Source organism: Rhincodon typus, chromosome 10 (genome assembly GCF_021869965.1).
Source record: "Rhincodon typus isolate 14 chromosome 10, sRhiTyp1.1, whole genome shotgun sequence".
NCBI classification, from domain to species: domain Eukaryota; kingdom Metazoa; phylum Chordata; class Chondrichthyes; order Orectolobiformes; family Rhincodontidae; genus Rhincodon; species Rhincodon typus.
In genome coordinates, this window is record NC_063341.1 from 24,479,324 (window position 1) to 24,501,223 (window position 21,900).

The window sequence follows — 21,900 nt, forward strand, 5'->3', positions numbered from 1 at the left end:
GACAACCACCCCAGCAAACCGAGGCATATAAATAACAAGCGGGACAGAACACCAATGCCTCACTGGAGATGCACTGATAATGTTACGTAGCAGGGTGACGAAACGTCTGCAGTCAAACACACTGGCTCAGCAAGCAAGTCTACAACCTCAATATTTTTGCAAATTCAAAAACTAATCAACAACTTCAAATGCCTTTCAAACATCAAGGAATACAACAAAATTCACAGGTACCAATTCTTCCACCAGAAAAATTTAAGCTTGGAGATCCATTTGATAGATCAGTGAATTGGCAGTTTTGGAAAGCACACTTCTTAAGATTTTGATCGGCTTCAGCATTGGAAGCTAAATCAAATGCAGCACAGGTTAGATAGGAAGGACATGAGATCATTTGTTACAGAGGCACCACATCAGTAAAAAGCATTTGGTTTGACAACCTCAACTTTTGATCAACATTTTACTTCAAGATAAAATACAACACTGACAGGGCCATGCTTCAATAGCAGACATCATCTTCCAGGACAACCTGTTGACAGTGCATACAGGTCATGAATGAAACTATTTGAGCCTGCAACTGTGGAAACTTGTAATGGGAGCTCATTTACAATTGAATTGTCAATTGATGTCTTAGATAATTGAGGTAGTGGGTTTCTTTAATCAAACAGGATCTAACTGTTGAACAACCAATCTCAATATAGTGGCTACAGACTTTAGAAAATTGTTCAAGAACCACGATACAACAAAAGTTAAATATAATGCAGAACTTTCTACAGTATATGTTGACTACTTAAAGGTGATGTGGGCTTTGACTAGAGGAAATGGACCTCTCATTGGAACAATATATTGCTTGTATTAACACCAATAGGAAATCCTAAGCAATCTGATACTACAGTATCTTACCGCATCCAGTCTTCTGCCCCAATATGTCTGTTTTGTAGGAAAAGAGGTCACATCTTGGAGACATGCTGCAGTTTGAAGAATATATGATGGAACAAATCAAATTGTTTCAAATGCAAGAGATACATTCACGTTTTGGAACTGAACCTTGAACAAGTCATTACTACAAGGGAACAACCTTCAAAAGAGGAGCAACAATGCATGGATGGACTATTTCTCTTGTTCCCAGGGGAACTAACAATGGTATCTGACTTTAGTAGTGGAGTAGAAATATAACCAGTTCATAATTCTCATACATTCCTACCATTTACATCGCCAAATTATTTCAGCTGGAATGATTTAACCTCTAATCCAAAGGAAGTCAACAGAAGTAAAGAAAGAGAACCAACTTTACCTCAACTAATTCTGTACCATGTTGTAGATTTTCTTTAACCACTTCTCAACACAGATGAATCAAGTCAAAGACTTGAAAAGGAATTGGAAAGATGAGGATAAAGCACAATAAATGATTAAAAAAACATGTAATGTTCATTTGAGAATGTATGTAACTGTTAATGTTTATGATATGAGGGTATAAAAAGTTGAGGCATGTTGTGTAAGGACTTCAGGACCCTGGACCATCCCTGCAGTGATGAGCTACGCATCACAGGGTATAACTAGCACAGTGAGGGTAGAGTTGGAACACACTAGAACTTTGGAGAGTCTAAGACACACCAGAGTGAGACTCTTTGGGAAAAAACAGACTACAAAATGGACATGAACACAAGGAGAAGGTAGATTAATTCTTTCCTAATGTAACTATAAATCAGGGCCTAGTGTATCTTTGTATAACATGTACAACAGTATATAGCAATGATTTACCATAATGTTATTTCGAAGTTGCCTGAAGACAGTTCATGACTGCCTTCTTCTCAAGCAGCTTGGAAAAACCCAGACTCGTAATGTAGTATCAAACCATAGTATCAAACTGCTTTTGCTTTTCAATTCATTTGCAACTACAGAAACGATGTTCTTCAGTTTTCAGCAGTTCAGCTAAACAGTACTTTTCTGAATGGAGCTTGTTTCTGTCTCTGTCCTCCTCTTCTCCAGTTGCCTGTAGCCTTTGAATTGCTCTCAGTGAGCACCTTGAAACAAACCCTACTCCTATTGCTCGATAGAACCAAACATTGTAATCCCTTGAAACTGTGTGCCCTATACATTACAATGTTCACAGTGTACAGGCTGACAGCAGAAATTCCATGTAACTAAATCTAATGAACTTTCATCATATTTCTTAAGTTGTCTGTCTTGGGAGGGAAAATAAAAGTCCTTTATGTTTTAAGTAAAAAATGCTCATTATTTAATCAATTACTTGAAACCAACTCCAGAAATGTTCCATAACACGGTTTCTGTGGAACAAAGCCTTTTGCTAACATGTGTTTTATCTCTTGCAGTGATGATAAAAACCTTTGTAGTAAAGCCCTGGTAAGCAATGTCAAGGCTGTAAGGAAAGTTGATCTCTTGACTGAGTTAAGTGACTTGAAATCCAACAATGATGTTTCAAACACTCAGGACCTTAATGCCTTCAATCAATCTCCATCAGGTTGGTCAATATACTATGTTTCACTGAATATTGTTTTGTTAAAGGCATAATCAGAGATTCCAAAAAATTGACTACCCTATTTTACAAAATGTTACTACTATTTAGTTGCCTGAAACTCCAGTCTTTATTGAACAACATTGGCATGCTAAATCTCAGCATTTTGTATTTGGCATCCTTGCGTTCATCTTCTGTTACCCCCATGGCTTCATTCCTTCTTCAGCAACTCCCACCCTTCTGTTTCATGTGCGTCATCAGTTCTTCTAACCCTGGTCTACTGTGTGTTCCTTTCTATTCATGGAATCTGGGTATTGGTTGAATAAGCCATCACTTATCGTACATCCCTAATTGCAGTGGTGACAAGCTGCCTTCTTGAAGGACATCCACAGTGCTGTTTGGAAGAGAGTTTCAGGATTTTGACCCAATGACAATGAAGAAGAATATCCTTTTCTTTGATTATCACTAAGGGAGGTATCAATTTACTCATCCCAGTTCTCAGGAACTGTCTTCCTAAACTGCCTGCCTCGGTTCCCTCTTTTCATTTTTAAACATCTCAAAGCCTATTTTTTGATTGTGCCTCTACCAACATCTCCACTTCCCCACTTATATTTTGCTGTCCTTATTTATTCCTTTCTAAAGTAACTTGGGGATATGGTGATAATAAGAACTGCTGGAATTGCACAATTTATAAGAGCTGAAGATTAATGAAATTCTCAGCCTTTGAAAATGCAAGAAATAACATTTAGAATTGGATTCTTGATCAGAACTTGGGTATTCTATCCCACTCTAAAGAAAACAGCTGAAAAATTAGCCACTCTTCAGATATTGACTGAGTTGCCAAACATTTAAGCAATTTTCTAATTTTATTTTCTAAACAATATTTGACCAGAACAGTCTGCTCTGCCATTCAATGAGTTCATGGCTAATCTCATAATCCTCAACTCCACTTTCCTGCCTTTTCCACATAATCATTGATTCCGTTACTGTTTAAAAATCTGTCTACCTCAGCTTAATATACGTAATGACCCAGCCTCTACAGCCCTCTGTGTGCCTTTCTCATTCTGTATGGTTAAATTGTTTTGCTGTTTCATTAAAAGCTGCCATAGACTTTTTGTAATTAATTTCCAAGCAAGAATCTGACATTGAGTCTGATAATAAGCATCAACCCCTTTACATAGGAACGTAGCAACAGGAGTGGGTGATTTAATCTGTCAATTTATCTTGAACATACTCATTGATTGAACTTCCACAGCTGTCGGGGGTGGAGAATTCCAAAGATTCACCACCCTCTTAAGGGAAGAAATTCCTCCTCATTTCTGTCATAAATGCCCTGACCCTTATTCTGAGATCATGTCCCCTGTTCTTAACTCACCAACCAGGGGATACATCCTGTCTATATCTGTCCCGTCACACCATGTAAGAATACCTTCCTGATCCTCTTGAATATCCCGTCAGGAATTCTGACATTGTAAGATATCTGTTGACCTGTTTTTTCTGATGACCGTGGTTTCTGACTTCCTATTCCTTAATCAGACTTAAGGTTGAGAGTCTTCACTGTTTGTCTAGAGTTGTAGCACCTCCGCTGCTTTTTGCAGTGGCTCTTCTCTAATTATTTTACCTGTTGTGGCATTGAGACATTATGCTTAGTTTGAGACTGTTTTCTAAAATTGGTTCATCTGCTTTTTGCTTCCTTCCCATCAATAGTTCTTCTCGTGAGTACTCACTTTTTCAATAGTGTTGCTCTGTATCTGAGTAGAGCTAATTCCCAGATTGATTCTTGTGCATCAGTGACTTTACAATTTTGACTGATCTTCCCATCTCTCTGTTCAATTGAGGGTGGAATGGAGAACTTGTCTCTTGGTCAATGCCTGCCTCCATAAATAAGTTCCCACTTATGAAGGGTCTGTTCAATACTAATTCTTCTGGAAAACTGCGCATCACAAAAAAACCCTTTCAGTGTTCTGATCACTGAGTCAGTGGTATGTGAATGAAGTGTTGCCACTTCAAGCTATCGTGAATAATAGTGGAACAGGACTAAATAAATCTTCCCTCTGAAATTGAACAAATCCATCATGAGCCTTTCCCATGGTTTTCCAGAAATTTTGATAAAATCATTGACTATTTAGGTCTTGGCTTGAGGATGAGTTAGTTCCTGGGACCAATTCTACGCACCAGAGGTGGTAGATATATTGGTGATCAACTTCCACAGTAGAATGGTTACTACAGATTGGAAGTTCACAAATGTCACCCCACTATTTAAGAGGTGGAGAGAGAAAAGCAGAACCTATGGACTTGTTATCCTTATCTCACGAGTAGGCATAATTATAGGGATAGGATAAATTAACACTTGGCTAACGACAATCTGTTTGAGCAAAGCCAACGTAGGCTTATGAATGGAAAATCTTGTTTGAAGAATTGGTTGGAGTTTTTTGAGAATGTTACTTAACAGAACTGATAAAGGGAATAGTAAGGTGGTTGTAGAAAACATGAATTTTTAGAAGGCTTTAGGTAAAGTCAGCCACAGAAGGTTGGCTTGCAAAGTAAAAGCACATGGGATAGGATGTAGTGTACTTGCATGGATTAAGCATTGTCTAATGAACAAAAAGCAGTAGTTTTAACTGGTTGCTCTCACATTGGCAGACTGTTATGAATGGGATACTACAATGATAAGCACTTTAGCCCCAGATGTTCATAATATATATCAATAATATGGATGCCGTGACTTAAGTGTAATTAGGCTTGACAGGCTGAATGGTCTAATCTTGTTCCTCCTATATCTTCTGCTGTCTATGTGCTTGATTGAGCAAGCAGGAAGCTATTACTGTAATCTTCTGTTAGGAAATAGCGACTGTAAGTATGAACACTATCAACAGATCTTCTTCAAAGTTAGCATATGAAGAAGCTAATATTGAGTGACCAGCTTAACATGAGAAGTACACAGGTCAAACATAGAATTAAGAGCACTGAACCAAGTCATTCAGTCCGTTACTCTTTGCCATGTTGTTTATGTTCTGTACGAGCCTTCTCTCATCCTTCTTTTTCAACCCATTGAGCATAATTTATTTTTTGTTTGATTGTATCATTTATTGTCACATATATTCAATATGAAATACAGTGAAAAGTTTATACAATTGCCATGCATAAGTGCCATTCTCATTAAAAAACAATAAGTTACAGAGACTCCAACTTTTCCTTTGCCACCACTACAGTCCTGCTCCAGGCCTCACCAGGCCACACCCTGCCACCGACCAGTGTCATGCTTGTCGGACATAGACATGGCTGGCTGGCCAGCATTTATTGCCTATCCCTAGCTGCCCTTGAGAAGGTGATGGTGAGCTGCCTTCTTGACCTGCTGTAACAACTCCCAGCAACCAAGCATGAATGGCATAGTGGTTCAGTGATTAGCATTGCTGCCTCACAGCACCAGGGACCCGGGTTTGATTCCAGCCTTTGGTGACTGCATGGAGTTTGCACATTGGATACTGTTGTTAGTTTATCTAGACACCATGCTAACAGTTTCCTTCCACAGTCCAAAGGTGTGCAGGCTAGATGGATTGGCCATTGTAAATTGTCCGTAATGTTCAGGGATGTATAGATTAAGTGGGTTATAGGGGGATGGGCCTGGGTGGGATGCTCTGAGGGTTAGTGTGGACATGTTGGGCTGAAGGGCCTGGTTCCACACTAGGGATTCTATGAAAGGAACAGAAGAAGTATAACCACCTCATAATTCTGATATATTGCTGCTATTTGTTCATGGCAAGTTCCTTCGACCAGATCGCTTGCTTATCCAATATAATGGAAGCTAACAGAGAAAATACAAGGTCACCAACTTTGCATCAAGTTTTTCTGTACCAGGTCATAGACTTTCCAGATCCATCTATCAAAACATGAACAAAAAGACTTTGGGAGTGGTAGGAGAGATAAGGAAAAAAATATATAGTAAATGTTGTAAAAGAAATAGGTGGCACAGTGGTTAGCACTACTGCCTCCCAGCGCCAGTGACCTGGGTTCGATTCCTGCCTTGGGCGGCAGTCTGTGCAAAGTTTGCACATTGTGTCTGTGTAGGTTTCCACCAGGTACTCTGGTTTCCTCCAACAGTCCAAAGATGTGCAGGTTAGGTGGATTGGCCATGCTAAGTTGCCCATAGTGTTCAGGAATGTGTTGGCTAGGTGGATTTGCTATGGTAAATGCGGGATTATGGGGACAGGGGCTGGATCTGGATGGGTTGCTCTTCAGAAGGTTGGTGCAGACTGGTTGGGCCAAATGGCCTCTTTCCGCACTGTAGGGATTCTGTAATTCAAGTTAAATACAACTCATGCCAACACTATTTTAACAAAAAAAACTTTGAGAAAGCAATTTTATGGATTTAAATGAGTTTTCCAGCTTAGTAGATTCAGTTGAATAACTCAGCAAGATCATCACATGGCTTACCTATCTGGAAAGGAAAGCCTCCTATAGTAACATCCACTTGGCTCTTGAATATTTTTTGCCTTGTCTACATGGAAGGCTATTGTTCTAATACCATCATTAACTAGGAGGGTCATCCTTCTACTTTTTCCTAGCACTCTGTCCTTTCTAAATGTCATGTACCCTTTGGTATTCAGGTCCCAATCTGTGTCATCCTACCTCAGTCTCAGTCTCATTCTCTGTGATGGATGTCAGATAATTTTTATTTAAATTCTATTGGTTCACTTGTTTTGTTTTGAATGCAAATACTGAGATTTTAGTTTTGTCCTTGTATTATTTTTGTAACCTCTCACCTCACCTATTGGTTTACTGCTCGATTATTATGTTTTTCTATTATAACCTTTCTCTCTTGCCTGATCTTTATTCTTCAGTTTACCCCATGTTTTCAAATTTGATTGCTTGCCCATACAATTTAGTTCAAAATTCCCTTGACTTCCTTAGTTATGTGGCTTGCCAGAACACGAGTCCCCGCAAAGTTCAGGTGTGGACTACCCAAGCTATAGAGTCCCCACTTTCCCAGTGGTGGTGTCAGTGCCCCAGGAACCAGAACCCACTTCTCCCACACCAGTCTTTTGAGTCATGTGTTCATTTCTGTTATCTTATTTGTATTATTCCAATTTACATGTGGTTCAAGTAGCAGTCTCGAGCAGTCCAGTATCTTTGAGCTTCTCCTTCTTAAGTAAATGCCTAAATTCTCGTACTGGCTAATTTGGCTTCTTTCCCATCCTGATCAATGTTGTTGGTACCAATGAGACCACAAAGACTGATTTTATATAAGTGCAAGTTCCTCTCCAGTCTTGAGCAGATGTCCCAAACTTGGACACTGAGCAAGCAATGCAGTCTTTTGGACTCTTGCTCCTTGTTGCTGTAAATAGTGTCATTCCTCCTCTGCATACTGTGCCAATTAATCACTACATCCATTTATGCTACCCTGACTGGAATGGCTTCTTAAAGCACAGCAGCATGGCTAGTTAACCCATTCACTCAGCATCCTTCACTCTCACCCTAACAAGGTGAAAGAACCTCAAACCTAGTGGACTGTTGCAAAGGCTGAGGTTCCTGCATTCCTGCCCCCTGGGTCCCCTTACCTGCTTCAACTGCACTGATCAATTCAGAAGAAACTATCCTAAGGGCTGTGGCAGTCTGCTATTACAAAATGGTACGTTTCTCTCTCCCTGCTGTTCAGCTCGGCCTCCGTGTAAATAAAGTGTACCGCTCTGCCCTCCTAATCTTTTTGGTTACTTCCTCAAAAAACTTAATCAAGATTGAGAGAGATGATCTCCTTCGCACAAAACCATGCTGACTGTCCCTGGACTAATCAGTCCTTGCCTGTCCAAATGCGTGTAAATCCGATCTTTCAGAATCCCCTCCAACAACTTATCTACCACTAATATCAGACTCACAGGTCGGTATTTTCCAGGCTTCTTACAGCCTTTCTTAAATAAAGGTACAACAGTAGCCACCCTCCAGTCCTCCTGCACCTCACCTGTGGTTATAGCTGATACAAATATTTCTGGTAGGGGCCTCGCAATTTCTTCTGTAACTTCCGACAACGTCCTCGGATACACTTGTTCAGGTCCTGGAGTTTTATCCGCTTTTATGTTTTTAAGATCTCCACCATTTCCCCTTCTGCAATGTGAACTTTTCAAAATGTCAGTATTTATTTCTGAATTCTCTAGCTTCTATTTCTTTCTCCACAGGAAAAACTGATGTGAAATATTCATTTAGTATCTCTCCCATTACCTGAGGTTGAACACATTGACAATCTTTTTGATTTTTAAGGGGCCCTATTCTCTCTCTCGTTGCTCTTTTGCTCTTAATGTACTTGTAGAAGCTGTTTGAATGATCTTTAACCTTATCTTCCGAGGATATCTTATAGCCAGCCCCTCTTTGCCCACACGATTTCCCTCTTAAGAATGCCCCTAAACACTTTATACTCTTCAAGCGATTCATTTGATCCCAGTTGTCTATATCTAATATATGATTTTTTATTATTCTTGACTAGAACCTCAATATCTTCATTCATCCATTGTTCCTTACTCAGCCTTACCCTTCACTCTAATTAACAACCGAAAGAACTGCGGATACTGTAAATCAGGAACGAAAACAAAGTTGCTTGAAAAGCTCAGCAGGCCTGGCAGCATCTGTGAAGGAGGAAACAGAGTGGTCACTGGACCCGAAACGCTAACTCTGTTTTCTTCTTCACAGATGCTGCCAGACCTGCTGAGCTTTTCCAGCAATTTTGTTTTTGTTACCCTTCACCCTAACAGGAACATAGTGCCTCTGAATTGCTGTGATGAAGAGTCATGAAAAGTTAGCTTACTCCCTCTCCACGAATGCTGTTTGACCCACTGTGATCTCCAGCATTTGTTGTTTTCAGCCTCTGAACTCTTGTTTTCTTAATCAACTAAGTTTAGCTGCTCTCCACTTGGAGATCCCTGTATATTCCTGTTTGAGCGTCAATTAAGTTTAGAATTTAAACAGTAAATTTCAGTTAAATGTTAAGCATGAAATATAAAATTAAATGAAACAGAAAATGAAATTGTTTAGAACTGTAATTAGGTTCATTGTCAAGTGTACTCCCGTTGAGTACAGTGAAAAGTATACAAAATCACCACTTACAGTACCCTCTTAAGTACAAAGGTACCTAGGGTACAGGATCTTAGGAATAACTTAGAAAAATAATAAAAAGTTGAGCATTACAGTCCTTCAGGCAGACCACACCAGGCCTCGCCTCTATGATCCATTGAGTCCCCGTCGTGGACCTACGACAGTTCCACTCTGGGCACCAAGCTTTGAGTCCAAGCTCCGGGCCTACTGAAGCCAGGAGTACTCAATCCTGCCATGCTGCTGCTGATGGCCCTCTGATACTAATCTGGCTTCCCAGGAAAAGATGGAAAAGGAGAGAGAGAGAGAGACAAGGATGCAGCCAGCTTGGAGCATACAGGCTCAGGAGTCCTAACACTCCCTACCATTCTGGCACCGCCATTTTTTTTATAGATTACAATAGATATAGAAATAGATTAAAGTTTCCCTGACTCATCAAACTCTCAATATTCTGCACAAACCCAATTACTCACACTAATAGAGTCATAGTATACAAAAGCAAGCAGGTGAGCCTTTATAAAACTTCGGTTTGACCTCCACTGGGATATTGTGGACATAATACTTGAGAAGATTGTAAAGACTTTCAGGAGGAGCATTAGAAGTTTTACCATTATGTTTCCAGGGATCAAGGGTTTCAGTTACGTAGTGAAACCTGAGAAGGTGAATTTGTTCTCCATAGATGAAATGAAGAATGATAGCTTGCTCAGAATGTTGGAGGTATAGATAGACAAAAACCATTTCCACCAGAAGAAGCATCAGAACCGGAAAAATCAAATACACAGTGCTTGGCTAAGGAATAAAATGTAATACAGAAAAGATTTTCTGTATGAGAAGTGTTAATGATCTGACAGGTTAACGGAGTCCGGTTCATTTGTGGTTTTCAGAAGAACGATCAGGTAAGCACCTGAAAGGAAAATGATTGCAGGACTGTGGGGAAGATGCTAAGGATTGGAGCTAGCTACTTTGTTCTTGCAGAATCCTGGCACTTGCCTGGCATTCGAACCATTCTACAATTCTGTTTTTAAAAAAAAAAAAAAAAAAAAAAAAAAAAAAAAATTCTGCATTTGTATCCAGACAGTGATGAAGAAGACAACAAAATCACACTCCTTCTTGAGCTTAAAGTTCAACTGTTTTGCTTGAAATTGCTCTGTGAGTCATGTAGTGAATAGACTTGGAGTTCATTGTTATTTTGTTTGCGACTAAGGAAGCTATTGCATTAGAGTGAGTTGCATTTACATTGCACCTCCCACGACTGCACGGCATTCCAAAGTGCTTCACAGCCAATTGAAGTAATTTGAAGTGTCGTCACTGTTGTAATGTAGGAAACATGGCAACCGAATGGTGAACTGTGAGCTACAGCTACTTTTAAATCGTGACATTCATAGTGCACGCGTTTTCATAATTTTTAAAGAGTTAATTAATGTAACATTTTTAAAAAGATTTTATGTTAATTATTTAACATTCTGTAATAATTATACAATTAGGTATAAATATAACAATAACTTATTTCAGGTATAAATTGATAGGTTAGCTGGAAATTAATAAACAATCTTAGCTTATGTTTCAAACAGCACGTGACATTTTTATTATTTTTCTATCTTGCAGTAAGCAGTGTGAAAGAGCTGAATAGGTCACATAATCAGCATCGATCAGCACAAGAGCGAGCTTTGGATGTTACTGGCATCATCAGTCAGTTAGAGAAATCACTAGGCCTTGCTTTGTCAGTCATCTTAGAAACTGAGATGAAAACAATATATGAAGATCTCTGGACAGAGGTAAAAATTGGATTTTTAAATGGATTGTACGGAAGGAAATGTTTTAAGACTGTAATTTTTTAAAAAGTTGTACCAGTGAATAAATAAGCACTGTCCTTTTTGCATATTCCTGGAGAAATAGCTGCTGCTGAAATCTGTCTGGCATTAATCAGGATAAATGCAAAAGTGGTAAACGTCAAGATGCGCAACAATTTGTACTCCATGAGAAAAGATTGCTGATTGGTTGGCAAGTGTGATAGGTTGAGGCTTTCCCATAGAGAAAACGACAGGGAACTATTGTCCCTGTCGTTCTGCTTGATTCAAAGAATGCAAGATGACTGGCAATGTTCCTTTTTCCTACAGAGGAAAAGTCCCTGTGTATCAATATACATAGCTTCTAGCAAGCGCAAGTGAGCTACTTGTGAGCCTTATTGTTGATCTTAACTTGGTTGTTAGTATAAATTTAAGTCTAAACACACTTGGGATTGTTCAGCAAGTGTTGTTTGGTCTCATTTAATTTATTAATTATGTTGTGAGTTTTGCAATAAGCTGTCCAATGTCCAGTCGTTCCATGCACCTGTTTCTTTAAAAGAGACACTTGCTCCCTCTTAAATTCCGGGAGCTCAGATTCTCAAAGAGCCCCAATTTCTTATGATCTGAACTGATGCTTCAAATGATTCCAGAATGAAATCTGATTTAATGGATCATATTTTGATTTATTTTAATGTCACTGAAACATGGAGAAAGTTACTACACACATTAAAAAACCCAGGCTATTCAAATACAACATAGTTAGAAAGATTTAAAAACACAGCAAATCAAAATTCCAACTACTATCTAATAATGTCACTTCACAGTTACTCAAAAATCCACAAGTTCCTTACCTAATGCAGATTTTGATTTTACTGCTTCTTTTCAATTCTGGTTCTCTGACCTGTGAGGACTTTTCCCTCGATTACTCACCCACTGAGAGCTTAGCCTTCCTCAGTCTTTTAATAATTTGCAGAGTTCTAACCAAATACTCCTGGTCTGTTAGTTTCACAAACTATACCCTTTCACTCAGATGACTTATTTTCTTAATTGCTCTGAATAATTTCCCTTTTCTAGGGGAGGTTATACTTGCATCTGACTTCGAACAGGCTACTTTATGCTGTCCCAAAAGCTTTCTTTGGGTTTCTATAAAATAAAATCGATCTTTAATTAATCTAAACTCAAAAACAAGCTAATAAATGTCTCTTAATGGTTTTTCTGTCTTGACATAAGCCCCTGCAGTCTAAACAAATGTCTATTAACAGTCCAAGAGGCACATACTGGTTTAAAATCATGGTTCTGGAAATGCTAAGATAATTTTCAAACCGCTTCACAAAAATAAATCGCTAGTTTAACATCCAAGCTCTGCAAAAAAAGTTGTGACTTTCTATTCACAAACCTTTCATCACACTGGACAATTGGAAAATATCACTGGGAGTTGACAAAGTTTACACTGATTTATGAAAGGGATATCATGTTTAACAATCTTACTCTGGTTTTTTGTGGAAATAACTAGTGGAATAGATGTGTGAGAACCCCAGTGGAGGCTGTGTGTTGAATTTTCAGAAGATATTTGTTTAAGTCCCTCAGAAGAGGCTAAGAAGCAAGATTAAAGTACATGTTGACATCTTTTAAGAATTGGTTAGCAGACATGATTAAATGGTTTTTTTTTCATCGAAGGTAGTGTCTAATAAAGTACAAAGGAATCAGTGTTTGAGCCCCACCTACTCTCATTATATATCAACTGTTTGGTTGAGGGAATTAAATTTAGTATTTCTAAGTTCTAGATGGCACAGTGGCTCAGTGGTCAGCACCGTTGCCTCACAGTGCCAGAAACATGGGTTTGATTCCACTGTTGAAGATTATATGACTGGGTTCTTTGAGGACCACATAGACACATTCTTGTAATCAAACAATATCTTTTACTGTGAAGGCAAAAAAACAGAGTTAAGGTTTCGGGCCCAGTGATCCTCCCTCAGAACTCAGAAACATTAACTCTGTTCTTTCCTTCACAGATGCTGCCAGACCTGCTGAACTTTTCCAGCAACTTTGTTTTTGTTCCTGATTTACCATCCGCAGTTCTTTCAGTTTAATATCTTTTACTTGTACAAGAGCTGGTTTTCCTACTGACAGCAAGGTATTGATACCCTAACTATAAGTCTGAGAATAGCAAAGGGTTATAATACACACACAGTATTTATACATATCTGAGTAGATGCAAATCGTTCCATTTGGCATTTGGATCAGGCGATGGGCGTGTGACACATGGTCACAAAATAGTAACAAGATTTACAGAGAACTGAACAAACAAGATACAGTTAATGAGATTACAATTTCAACTCATTAGTTAACAAGTGTTCAGGTAAGGTTGAATAATGGTCACTGCTGCTTGGCCTAATGGGATTACAGTTTCATCCATTAACCCTAAATTAACAGATATGCTCCCACATTTCCCTCCTTTGTGCTTATCAAAGCACATTAAAACAGAAAAGTAGCAGTCAATAATGCCCACTTGTTGCTACACTGGAGTTGTAGTTCAGCACTGTGTATATTATTGCATACAAGCATACAAAAGCAAAAAAGACAGTCAACGGGTAACACAGCCAACAAAGGTTCATCTTGTTAAATCGAATTACTGCAAGACAGAAGGATCAACGTTAGCAAGTTTCATGACACCATTATCCTCATCAATTTGGCAGACTGTTCCATGATCAGTATAACTATTTGTTTATTTGAAGATACCTTGTTTCCCAGTTTAGAAGCACATCCAGTGCAACAGGCCAATCCAAATCTAATGGCTACATATATTACTAATATGATTCCTACCCATTTTAATATTGTCAGACCTGTACCTTTTAAGCCAAATACTTAACCAATAAAGTGGATCCCAGCCACATCCACCACTGTCAGACCCCCCTTTTTCCATATCTTTCCAATCTTACTCAATCTGCTGAGTTATGTTGTCAATTCATTTTTGAAAGTTGTCAATCCACGAGCAACACTTGGGTCCAGTAATGGCACAGGTGCCTCTTTGAGCATTTGCACATAGTCCAAGGCCATCTGATTTTGTAAGGCCATTATCCTTATTTCCAATGTTTCCTGGTTCACCAATCCCATTGCAATTGCAGTTTCGTTTGCCATCTTGGCGAATGCATGTGCCAACTCATTTATTTCATAAAGAGCTGGTACCATACCGTAGTTTGGTAGCATAGCAGCAAAGAAGTACTGCCATCTAGAGTATTCAAAATTCAGACTACGCTTGCTCCACTTCATATAGTGGTACCATGTCCATTCAGATGGTGGAGTTGGGGGGCGTTCCTGTGAGTCAAAAGGTGGGGACGTAATGCACCAAAGCGCAGCATCCATTAAAATCAATGGGCAACCAGAAGTAAGCTGTATGGTTACACACGCACATGGTCGTTTCCATAGAATTCAGGCTACATTTCCTACTATATTGAAACGTGTAGCAGGATGTTCTGCCCATTGTTGCCAACATTCGTGGGGCTCTCCATCAAAGGCCGTTTCATTTCTAAACCCATCTCTGGCTGGTTCTTTATGCACGTCTTGGTCTGTAATTATGTAATGACAGTGGCTAGGTTAAGACCACCCTACCCTGGGTCCCCTTCTATTTGTCTGCTCTATATACCAGTGTAGTGATGGGTATCCCTTTGGGTGCCTCCTGGCATCTCGTACTTTCTCGACCCTTCTGATTTTTCCCTCCACATTTAATTTGGCGCATTGGCAGTTTATCTCTTGTGTCTTCACAGTGTTGATGGCTATATGGCTCATCTATGTGAAGGTAATAGTGCACACAGAGTACAGTCTGGGATTGGAGTCCCCTGAGTAGGGAAGCCAGCTCCCACCAACCTAGTTTGTGGAGTGCACACGATCTAATGTTTCTAAGGTACAGAACCGTTTTTACTCCTTACTGCTTGATGAACCTGCTGTACCATTCACTGTAGAGATTAGGACTTCCAGGTTGTAAACTGGTCAACTACCTACTTTGCACCTTCCTCCTTTGGTATCAAGGGATAGTGTAATTAAATTGAAAATCTCTTTGTTGTACGTGACCTGGCCCTTGAAGGTCGTCGAGGGAATAAAGATTAATGGTTTGTTGGGCTGTAAAAGTTCTGCTTTTGCTTGGAGGACTATTAATTCCATTCAAGTGTTGTACTGAAATATTGCAGACCCTATCATTAGTCAAAGTGGTGCCAGTCAAATTACAAAGACATAGTGCTCGTGCCAAATTTGTATTTGTCAGGCTACTGTTAGTATTTACGCAGAAGATCGTGGCATCTTCAAGGGCACTTAGGTTTAACGCACATATGCAGTAGGTACGATAGCTCCTACAGAAGTCGGGGGCTGGTGAATTAGTGTAGGATAGGCACAAAGTAGGTGTTGGGACACTATCATTCGTGTCTGATCTGTATACAGTGCCACCCTCACCCTCACTTACTCCCAGCCTGAGGACTATTATCCTGATAATATAGAACAGTCTTAGCTTCATGATGGCACCTTTTTACAATGATTTGAATGTATCCACTTAATTTTTATTTTATTTAATTATTTTAACTGCAGTTGGAATCGTTAGCAGAACATCGTATGGTCCTTCCCATCTGGGCATCAATACCTTCCGGTTAAATCTTTTAACCAGTACTTGATCCCCTGGTTGGATGTCAGGATTTAATGATTCCACAGTTAGTGGTACCTCCTGCACCTCTACCGTCTGTAAATGATATTTAGTAATAGCATGAGTTAAATTCACCAAGTAGGTCTGCATTTCATTATCTTTTGCATGCAAATCTCTAAACTGACTAGGCTTAACCTGATCGGGAGCTCGTAGCGGCCTTCCAAAGACAACTTCTGCTGGAGTATGTTTAGATTCCTTATCAGGGAAGGTTCATATTGTCACCAGAGCAGTCGGGAGCATCTCCAGCCAGGGCCTGCCTGATTTTTCTGTCAGCTTAACTTGCAATGTTTAAGGTACCATTTGCTGTTTCCACCACTCCTGCCGATTGTGGGTGATTGGGGCAATGCAGGTGTTGCTTAATCCTTAAAGCTTTGCAGAGTTCCACATTTGTCTGCGCAACAAAATGAGAACCATTGTCACTGGATGTTGTCTGTGGAAAACCAAACCTAGGTATCTCTCAACGAGCACTTAAGTACTGCTTTTGCATCTGCGTTTCTGCAAGGATAGGCTTTGAGCCATCTGCTAAATAAATCAACAAGAACTAACACATATTTATAACCATTATTACTGGGCAATTGAATGAAATCTAATTGTAAATGTATAAAAGGTCCCCATGTCAAGGGAGTATGGTATCATCTTGCCTTAATTGCTTTACCAGGATTGTTCAACTGGCATATGTGGCAAGTCTTTGCAATTTGGTCTGCTTCTTTATCTAAGGACCCCCTGGGCTGTACCAGGAAGATAGAATTCTGTCAACTAATCACACCTCCCCCCCTCCATCTCTTCCCCGCCCCACCCACGCCCACGCCAGCATATGCCCACACACGGCAAACCTTTAAGGACATGGGTACAAGTGTAGATGGTACAATGATTCTCCCATCCCGATGGTGCCAAATTCCATTAAAATTCTGCAGGCAACCGTCCTTCATCCATGACGCAAGCAAATTCATAGCTTCGTTTTGTAATTCAATAACTTTTTCCATAGATGGAATAGATATGGGTTGTAGTTGTGGGGCCTGTAAGGGAGAGTCTTCAAAGGGAACTAATAAAGCTTCAGGAGACAGAGGAGCTGCTTTAGCTGCAGCATCAGCATGAACGTTTCCTTCGGCTACTTGGTTAGTTAATCAGTGTCAACTGCACACTTAAAAATAACTCTCTGTTTGGCTAATAATATGGCAGATAACAAACAATGGTACTACCTGATGAAGTCAAGAACCCCTATTCTTTCAGAGCTGTCCGAAATCATGAGCAACTTCAAAGGCATAACTAGAGTCAGTATAGATATTAACTGTCTTTCCTACAGTGAGAATGGAAGCTCTAGTAAGGGCAAATCACTCAGCCGCCTGTACGAACAAATGAGAAGGCAGTCGTCCAGTGTTTTGAGGTCCGAACAAATGCTATATCCTATCATATTAGTACCATCAAAACCTTTGGTAGAACTACCATCTGTGTAAAGGATTAAATCTGGATTCTGTAACGGGGTGTCCTTTAAGACGGCTCGCGAGGATGTTTCGAATTTAGCAAGGTCCAAACAGTCAGGTAGGGTATGGGAGAATCATTTTTGAAACAACTAGTAGAGAGGTTCAGGAACAAAGAAAGATTTACAACACCAGAATGGACAATGGTGGTGTCATTCAACAGGGCAAGTTCATACTTAGCCTATCGAGCTGTAGTCAAATGCTGTGCTGCGGCGTTGAGGAGCAAACCCTTTACAGCATGACCAGCATGTACTACCAAAGGGCTACCAAGGGTAATATTTTAAGTGGACATAACTGCTTCATAGGCAGCAGTCACCACTTGCAATATACAGGAAGTACCGCTGCAACTGAATCCAGCTTCGAAGACAAATATGCTGCAGGGTTTTGTCAGTCGCCATGTTTCGGAGTTAGAACAGTGAGGCTGAAACCATTTTTGGTATAAACAAACAGTTCAAAAGGAACGTTGTACTGTTGGAGAGCCAATCGCTGTACAAACTATGTCATCCTCATTATCTGCAGCTGATTCGGAGGGTAATTGGGGGTATATCCCTTGTATTACTTGTTTTCCTTGTTTCTGATCTTTTTCCTTTTACTTGTTTTTGTTTGTCATAACTTTTTACATCTATTTTTAATTCTTCTAACATTTTAGGTAATCCATTTCGGTGACATATCACTAACCCTTTCCTACTTGCATTATCCCTCCACGAGGCAAGCAAAGACTCATTTTTCATATCCGTAGCTACTTCCTTCCAGATGCACCATGCCCCACAATTTTCTGGCTCAACTCGCTTTTGCCCATATTTTTCCTTCCACACCAATACATTCTGAACTATGTACAAATCTAGACTACCTTCTTCTGGAAAAGGTTGTGGACTGTCCTTTGTTTCCTTGGCCCACTTAGAACAAAATTTTACTGCTGGCTTTTCATGACTTTTCCCAATTATATACTTTGCAGTTCTTACTGCATCTGCGACTTTTCTCTTTGTACTGCTAGTCTGTCTCATACTTATATTTTATAGGGAATTAACCTTCCCAACCTGGGTCAAATAACCTGGGACCTAATTGTGTGTCTATTTACCTGGGATGCTGTCAACTTGCACCACCCCGCAGCAATGGAGGAGAGACAACAGTCAGCAAAGGAACTAACCAGGTAAACTTACCTTGGTTCAGAGATAGTAGGAACTGCAGATGCTGGAGAATCTGAGATAACAAGGTATAGAGCTGGATGAACACAGCAGGCCAAGCAGCATCAGAGGAGCAGGAAGGCTGAGTTTCGGGCCTAGACCCTTCTTCAGAAATGGCTTTCATCCGTGGGTGCTCCGACAGTGACCACATGGCCAATGGCGGCGGGCACATTGTGGGGAAGGTCCTGGGTAGGGTTGGGGATTTGGGAGGGGGAGGAAGCCCGTTTTGGGTGGTAGACACCAGTAAGTTTACTGTACTTATGGTTTTTAGTGTCCAATAAAACTGAGTAGAATTGTGAGTTCAGGTTGTGGATCCTACGAAGAATAAAAAACAGAAGAGGTTCTTTGCAGGTCTGGGAGAGGGAGGCTCTGAGCTGGAGTAGGCTTGATTGTAGTGCCAGGAGATGCCGGCGCATTGCTGCGAGTGTGTGTTTCAGGAGTCGCAGGGAGAAATGTTTTTGAAGGATCTCAATGTTCTGAATGTAGACATTGTCACGGTTGGGGCCAAATTGGGAAGGCCTGAACGTGGACTGTAGTCCATTGGGGATGATCTGGTTCCGTAGGCAGGTACTAAGAAAGGTGATGTGGCTGTAGTACCTGGTTTGCTTCAGGAAGTGGTCGAGCAGTTTCAGGGCCGAAGAGATTATGAGAGAGTTGCAGTGGGAGAGAGATCCACTGAGGTGGGAGGAGGGTAACTTCTTCAGGGTAGGCATCCTTAGAAGAGGCTTCGCAGTGGGGTTAAAATTGTTTCAGAGATAGTAGGAACTGCAGATGCTGGAGAATCTGCAGTTCCTACTATCTTGCCATTTCTGAAAAAGGGTCTAGGCCCGAAACGTCAGCCTTTCTGCTCCTCTGATGTTGCTTGGCCTGCTGTGTTCATCCAGCTCTATACCTTGTTATAAACTTACCTTGGTGGTCACTTTAGTTCATTTGCAACTTCGTCAACCGCTTCATTTGTTCCCAGCTGTTGTCAGTCTATTGGTATCCCATTTTCGTCGCCAAGTTTATGTCGAATATTATACGACTGGGTTCTTTGAGGACCACGTTCTTGTAAATCAAACAATATCTTTTACTTGTACAAAGGCTGGTTTTCCTGCTGACAGCAAGGTATTGATACCCTAACTGTCGGTCTGAGAAGAGCAAAGGTCATAATACACACATAGTATTTATACATATCTGGATAGATGCAAATCGTTCCGTTTGGCAGTTGGACGCAATGGGTGTGTGACACATAGTAACAAAATAGTAACAAGGTTTACAGAGAACTGAACAAACAAGATGCGGTTAATGAGATTACAATTTCAACCCATTAGCCCTTAGTTAACAAGTGTTCAGGTAAACTAGAATAATGGCCACTGTTGTTTGGCCTAATGAGATTACAATTTTAACCCATTTGCCCTTAGTTAACAGATATGCTCCCATACCACCCTTGAACAACTCTGTGGAGTTTGCACGTTCTCCCTGTGTCTGTGTGGATTTTTTCTGTACGCTTCTGTTTCCTCCCACAGTCTAAAGATGTGCAGGTTAAGTGGATTGGCCATGCTGAATCATCCATAATGTCCAGAGATGTGCAGGCTATGTGGGTCAGCCATGGGAAATGCAGGGTTACGGGTAGAGGGAGGGGGATGGGTCAGAGTGGGATGCTCTTCAGAGGGTCAGTGTGGACTCAATGATCCAAATGGCCTGCTTCCACATTGAAGTGATTCTATGATTCTGTTCTACGATTCGAAGTTTGCTGATCGCACAAAACTAGGTAGGGTTGTGAGTAATGAGGAGGATGTAAAGAGGCTTCAACGTAACAGACAAATTAAGCAAATGGGCAAAAACATGGCAGATGCAATTTAACATGGCTAAGTGTGAACTTATCCAAATTGGGAGGAAACAAAATGGTACAATGACTGATTGGTTGTAGAAACATAGAAAATATGTTTTCTATGATAGATAGATTGAGAAATGTTGATATACAAAAGGATTTGGGTGTCCTTTGTGTGCTAATCACTGAAAGCAAGCATTTAGGTTCAGGAAGTAGTTAGGAAGATGATTTGAGGGAGGGGAACACATATGTCTTCCTTCAGCTGTACAGGACCTTGGTGAGATCATATCTCGGATATTGTTTGCAGTTTAGGCCTCCTTACTGGAGGTAGGATAAACCTACCGTGGAGGAAATGGAGCAATGGATCATCAAACTAGTTTGTGGGGTGGCAAGATTGTTGAATTAGGAAAGACTAGGCCAACTAGAATGAGAAAGGATGTAAATGAAAGATATAAAATTTTGAAAGGCTGGATAGACCGCATGCAAGGATGATGTTTTCCCTTACTAGGTGGCGATTCAAAACAATGAGTCTTGGTCTCAAGAAACACATAGGCCGTTCTGGACTGAGGTGAGGGGAAATTTCTTCACTCAGAGGTTAGTCATTCTGTAGAGTTCATAAGATTGTGGAGGCCAAGTCTCGAATACCTTAAAGAATGCAACAGATTTCTGTACACTAAAGGTGTGAAGAGGTATAGGGACTGAATGGGAATATGATATTGAGATAGAATATCAGCCATTATCTTAAAGAATGGTGGAGCAGGCTTCTATTTTCTATGTTTCTACAACCAATCAGTCATTGTACCTCCATACTTGGCATTGACCCACATTGATATTCATATACACACACCGTATTTCTAATTTCTGTGATAGGCAGAATTCCTAAGATTTCCACTTTTTGATTTGAAAAATGCCTAGTCTACCTCGAATTACCCTGGAAAGATAAGATACCTTAAAACTTTTAACAACAGGAAGAACTAATCATTTATGCCTACCACTCAAATGAATATGTTTTATGAATTAAGTGATACCTGGTAGGTAATTCTAATAATACCACAACCCTGGGATCCTTTAGGACTATGGGTGACATTACCTTTTTACTCAACCAATCCATGCTTGCAAAATTGGAACATAAAACATCTGGCAACATCTGGGGCAACATGGTGGCTAAGTGGTTAGCAGTGCAGCAGCCTCAGCATGAGGGAGCAGGTTCATTGGCCAAAGAAAAATGTTGTTGTTACTTCTGTCTAGAAGTGAAGTGGACAGGTTTTATTTTGAAGTGGACACTTTCTTTGTGGAGTTTGCACTTTGTCCCTGTGTGTGGGCTTCAATTTCCTCTCTCAGTCCAAAGATGTACAGTTTAGGAGGATTGGTTGCACTAAACTGTTCAATAGTGTCCAGGGAATG

General features: G+C 40.2%; 1 protein-coding gene across 1 annotated transcript in view; it reads left to right on the forward strand.

The window, feature by feature from the left end:
- The first annotated feature begins 1,482 nt into the window (after positions 1-1,482).
- swt1 (SWT1 RNA endoribonuclease homolog) overlaps positions 1,483-21,900 on the forward strand; it is a 68,086-nt gene continuing 47,668 nt past the window's right edge. The window contains exons 1-3 of the mRNA XM_048602069.1: positions 1,483-1,544; positions 2,328-2,476; positions 11,153-11,322. Coding sequence (XP_048458026.1) covers positions 1,483-1,544; positions 2,328-2,476; positions 11,153-11,322 — 381 coding nt within the window. The remainder of the gene's footprint in view (positions 1,545-2,327; positions 2,477-11,152; positions 11,323-21,900) is intronic.